The sequence below is a fragment of the Diabrotica virgifera genome, chromosome 4, assembly GCF_917563875.1.
Source record: "Diabrotica virgifera virgifera chromosome 4, PGI_DIABVI_V3a".
Classification (NCBI taxonomy): Eukaryota; Metazoa; Arthropoda; class Insecta; order Coleoptera; family Chrysomelidae; genus Diabrotica; species Diabrotica virgifera.
In genome coordinates this window covers 216920354-216926353 of record NC_065446.1, presented here as the reverse complement: position 1 = coordinate 216926353, position 6000 = coordinate 216920354, and the positions used below count along the sequence as shown (strand labels likewise).

General features: G+C 32.4%; 1 protein-coding gene across 2 annotated transcripts in view; it reads left to right on the top strand.

Annotated features, from left to right (window-relative positions):
- Positions 1-955: 955 nt before the first annotated feature.
- LOC126883293 (RNA-binding protein 5-B) overlaps positions 956-6000 on the top strand; it is a 61395-nt gene continuing 56350 nt past the window's right edge. The window contains exon 1 of one of the 2 annotated variants that reach the window (XM_050648648.1): positions 956-976. Coding sequence is in view for 1 of the 2 variants with exons in the window: in XM_050648646.1 (XP_050504603.1) it covers positions 1334-1466 (133 nt within the window). In the remaining variant the exon portion in view is untranslated. Of the gene's footprint in view, positions 977-1217; positions 1467-6000 lie in introns of those variants that run through there. The other variant, XM_050648646.1, reaches the window with a different exon arrangement.

Here is a 6000-nt window from a genome sequence, read left to right as displayed (position 1 = left end):
ACTACTGATACTACAAGGAGCGTACAATAATTATAACTAAGGAGAAAATTTTTTGGATATTTTTGCAAATAATTTGGATAATTTTTGCTATTTTATTGTAGGTATTGTGTCAAAATTTATAAATTACAATTTTGAAATAGGTAATTTATATTAATAATTTATATTATTGTACTACATTTGAAGAGGGTAGGCGGCGCCTACCTTGCCTACCCCGACGGGCCGCCCCTGGTTTAAGCCTATTTTCAATCCCAAAAAATCAGGAAAGGTAGGTAGCAATTTTTTTATACCTTATTCTTTATCGATAGAGAAGTTTGTTATGTATACATAATGGTAATAATAATGCAGTATAGCGACACGAGTTTTGTTGGAATCATTATGAGAGTGAGTACAAAGACACACAGAATAATTTTTTTCTAATTCCACTTTAAATTTACCGTACCTTTCATCAAAACTACCAAGAAATTATCACAAGAGAGTGAGAGTAAATTAAAAATAATGCAAGGCATAGGCATGTCACGCCACTATAATATATTTTATTATTGGTCTTTCAATGCTAAAATCAGGATAAAAAAGGTATTTTATCGATGGTTTTAATCAATATAATTCTCACCATTACTTTGTGTTGTATTTGCAACCTTTTGTAAATCAAAAATAATTCCACCATATTAAGAATGTCAACAAAAGCCGGTCCTGCAGGCAACCTTTTTCTCAGTGCAACTAAAATTTTATTGATACACGCCAGAAATGTGTGAGATTTTTCTCAGTGTACTCGTGTGTCCTCTTGGCAACTTCATACTAAAATTAACAAATTAAGTACATGCTAACAACAAAAGAATCGCCGTCCGTGTCGGTTCTTCTTGGTAGTTAGGTATTCTATGTTAAAACATTGATTATAGACACTCCGTGTCTATAATCAATGGTTAAAAGTAACGTTTCAATTTCCAAGCGGGAAATCGTATTCAAAATATTGTTTTCTGTAAGTTATTAATAATAATTACATACAAAAATACCTAGTCAGTGTTGTCAGTGTAAAACATGCCACAAGAAAATTTCAGATCCAGTAAATTTTTCGTTTTCCTTTTGAGCTTTTGAAAAATTTCCTGGGCTTTCCAGGAACGACCCAGACCCAATTTCTACTGCGCAGAATGCGCAGCATATTTCTACGACGCATGTGTACGGTTGCATCTTCTCTCTCCCTCCTCCTCCTCCTTCATTTTTATCACTTACAAAACAAAGTGTCGTGTGAGAGATAGCCGCCATTTTTAACATTTTATATTTTCGATTTCGGTTTTCGTAATTTGTATGACGTGTATACCCGACTAGTGATAAAAATATGAGTAGCTCACCGGAGCCCTCCAACAGGATCTCTCCAAATCCCTTCTCGCCAAATTATAGACATAAAAGTGACTCCGGATCTAAATCACCCGTTTCAAATCGCAGGCAAAATGGGTACCTTAAAAAATCACGTTAGTATTTTGTTTTACTTTATTTAAGTACAAACGTTCTCTTAAATTATGTATTACTATTTGTATGTTTATGGCGATTATCTTTGTTTCATTTGTAGTTTTTATTGCATCTAGTGATTGATCCTCATTTTTTAAGTTCATTAACAATGTCATCTAGTTGTCAACTATTTGCACAATGACATTCAGCTGTTTTTCTCTTAGTTCCGTTTTCTAAATTTTCTTAATGTAACACTGATTAAAAATACTAATAATAATATTTTTGAAATTAACTTCGATTTGAGATGTTTAAATTTAGATCTATTGTTTCATTGCGTGTGATTCTAGCAACAATTGTGAAAGCTTTAGTGCTATAATACCTACATCCTACATTTTTTGAACTACATTTTGTACCTACAGTTTTGTTTATATTATTATTCTTAATAAATCTCCTGTAACTTTTTTATTGTTAAGATTACTGGTTTATTTTGAAGAAGTAAACATTACCAAAGAAATAACTATTGACAACTTTTAAGGCCAAAATTATAATAATAAAAAAACAAAACATTTTGTCTCATTGTCATACATTCTTCTTTCTTTCTCCCCTTCCTTGTACCCTATCAGTGTGTCGGATGTGGGATCGCTATTTTAATTTACATTCACCCATATCTTCCATTCTTTTCTCTTTTCTGTCATTATTTTCACTTCCTCGAGTAGTTTCCCTTTAACTTTTTCCGCCTCTACTACTTGCTGTATCCATTTTTTTCTTGGTCTGCCTCTTTTTCTTTTTACGATGTTCTTTGCTTCATGGGCTTTTCTTGTAATTCTGTTGGGTTGCATCCTCATCAAATGCCCATACCAATTCATTTGTCTCTTTTTTAGTTTATTCATTATTGGTTCTTGGTTGGCCATTCTCCTAATTGACCATTCCAGGTCACGTGACTTTGACACCGTCACTGAGGGGCAAAAATTGTGTTTTTGGTGTTCTTTTTGCTATTTTCTCCTTTTATTATAAAAAATCTGTGGTTTTAACTACAAAAATTTCAAATATTAGATATAGGACACCCTCGTAGGGGATGCAAAAACCCGGTATAATCAGAAAATCAGTTTTCTTGGCCCATATCGTCGTTTTGTTTACAGTTTATTGTGATCATAGTGATTTAAAACATATTGGTCTTTAAATGAGGCTGGTATTATAAAGAAACTCACTTTATCTCTTTTACCTTTAGCGCCGGACTCAACTTGCAATTTTCTAGTCGTGCGGTTGTTTTGTCGCAAAATTGAATACATTGTTTCAAATACAAGTCAATCCACGATTATTTAGTCGCAGATGGATTGACTCGTATTTGAAACAATAAGTTCAATAAGCGCGACAAAATAATCGTGCGACTAAAATTGCAAGTGGAGTCCAGCGCTTACTGGAACACTTTCAAACTGAACAAAACGCTGATATTTTAATCATATTCTTAAATTAAACAATGGTTTTCTACACTTAACCTAGTTTGTTTACAAGATCTTTGCCCCTCAGACACTATCAAATGACATCACCCTGGAATGGTCTATAGTCTCGTTGCTTAATCTATCCCATTTTGTCTTTCCAACTATCCTTCTCAAATGTCTCATCTCCATTGCATTTATTCTGCTCTTATGTTTTTCCAGAATTGTCCAGTTTTCACTTGCATAGAGCACAGTCGCTATCACTATTGTGTTTTATAATATGTTTATTTTTTGCCTCTCTTGCAAGGACTCTATTGTTACCGGTTGTAATCTATGATATCCTATTATTGTCTGTAGTTGGTTGGTTCTTGCTGTAGTTTTTCTTATTAATTCGTTCATTACGATTATGAATAGCAGAGGGCTGAGACTATCTCCTTGTTTAATACCTCTCTTCAATTAAATTCTTCTGATTGTTCCCCTGTTATTTGCACTCTTCCTTTTAAAAGGAAAGAACAGAGCGGTTCAAGCAACCAATGCTTGATCCACTCTGCATATGAAAATACTTAAATAAGGTATAACTTTAATGTAATAAAAACTTTAATGTAATAAAAGCGTTTTGGTAAAATTGTGGGTAGTGGATTAGGCCACTTTGCATCTCGTAGCATCAAATAATATCCTTTGTACTAGGTAGGAGGTATATCTAATTTATAAAGAAAAAAATTAGTGTACAGAGAACAGGCTGTAAGTGTTTTATACTTGACTTGAGACTATAAAGGCCATTCTGACAAGTAAATTATAAATAATATAATAATAATAATACACAATTATAACTTGGGTGAAAAACTTCTGTCAATGGTCTTTTGGTATACAAAAATACAGCTCATAAATTAAACCACATATTTTGGGACATAAAATAGTTCGATTGAACCTAACTTACCTTAATACAAATGTGCACATAAAAGGTTACAGCCCTTTTGAAGTATGGATTTTTTCCAATATATCGAAAACTATTAGAGATTTTTTATTGAAAATGTACATGTGGCGTTCTTATGGCAGGAACATCTTAAAAATAAATTGTAGTAAAATTTGTGCACCCCATAAAAAATTTATGGGGGTTTCGTTTCCTTAAACCCTCCCAAACTTGTGTGCATGTTCCAATTAAATTATTATTGTGGTACCATTAGTTAAACACATTATTTTTAAAACTTTTTCCTCTTAGTACTTTCTCAAAAAACCAGTTTTTATCGAGATATTTTGAATATTTGTCAAATCCACCACATATTTTGTATATGATTAAGTACTATTATCGAGACCTGGTAATAATATGAAAATTAACATTTTTAGGTATATTTTGAACCATATTAAAAAAGAAGCCAAACCTCAATAAAATGTGGCTTATTGAAAAAATACTAAGAGAGAAAAAAGGTTTAAAAACACTGTTTTTAACTAATGGTACCACAATATTAGTTTAATTGAAACGCACACAAACATTTGGGGGCTTTAAAGGAACAAAACCCCCATAAAATTTTTATGTAAATATATTAAAAAAGAAGCCATATCTCGATAAAAAATGGCTTATTGAAAAAATACTAAGAGGCAAAAAAGTTTTAAAAACATTGTGTTTAACTAACGGTACCACAATAATAATTTAATTGGAACATACACAGAAGTTTGGGAGTGTTTAAGGGAACAAAACCCCCATAAAATTTTTATGGGGTGCACAAATTTCACTATAATTTTTCTTTAAGATGTTCTGCCATAAGAATGCCACATGTCCATTTTCAATAAAAATCTTCAATAGTTTTCGATATATTGGAAAAGATCGCATTTTATTTTGTAACTTCGAAGGGCTGTAACTTTTTTTATGTACATATTTTTGTACTAAGGTAAGTTAGGTTCATTTGAACTATTTTTGGTTCCAGAATATGTACTTTAATTTATGACCTGTATTTTTGTTACACCCTGTATAATATCAATAATCTATATTTCTCTCTCCCAAACGATTAGACATTCATGGTGGCATGAGGAGCTCAGATTTGCAGCCTCTGATTATTCTGACAAACATGGGAGCCCAGTGCAGCCTGGGTCCCAGAATCGCCAAACACCAGGTTCTTCTGGACCTGGTCTGTATGATAGGGATGATACAATGGATATGAGGTCTAAATGTCTGAAGGGCTCACAAGTGTTCCCTGGCCCAAAGAAATAAAAAATTTCTCGTCACTGGCGTACGCAGAATTCTGTTTGGGGATGGGCTGTTATTTTCTTTTTCCTGTACCATATCCTTTCAGAGTGATTTTTTACCATGGTTACCGTCATAGCTATCTTAATTTTATTCACTGCCACCCTAACCAACCATTAAGTTCTTCGTTTTGGACTGCGTTTGCCAGCTATTCTCACTTGCGTAATATTTTGTAGCAACCTATATTTGGGACCTCTCATTACAATGTCCGAAATACTCCAGCTTTCTCTTCTGGATGCTTTTTATAATCGCAGTAGTCTTGCTGAGAGGTTCTAGTATTGTGGAGTTTTGAATCTTCTCCTCCTATATCATCATCATCTTGGTGCTACCAGTTGCGTGCTGGAACTTTTCAAGTGGCCCAGTGATTCTATAGAAAAGCGGCCTCCCATCATTTTACCTTCTATTATCAGGATGTTTTATTGTTATTTATAAAATCAAAAAAAAAACAAAAATATAAATTATTTTTAAATCAAACATAAAACTTTGAAACAATATTGTATGCAGTAAGGCAGAAACCATAATTTCCTGAATAAATATATATGAATTTAATGTAATTACGATAAAAGTAAAATAAAATTTTGAGAATTTTTCAATTATGCATTAAGCGAGGCATTAAGTTGATTATGCATTTTCTACACAGAGGTAAAGTTTTTACTATATCAACAACATTGTCATTTGTTACTTCATGTTCTTTATCACTTAGATTAATAATATCATCCTTCATATTTTTTGTAGACTGAACACATTCATCATTAACTCGATCTTCTATAATTTCAGTATTTTGCAAAATCCTATTTTTTAATACAATCCATTTATCAGAAAATCCACGAGTTCTCTAATTGTAGTAGCGGATAATATGGCAGGATAATTATTTTTTAATTT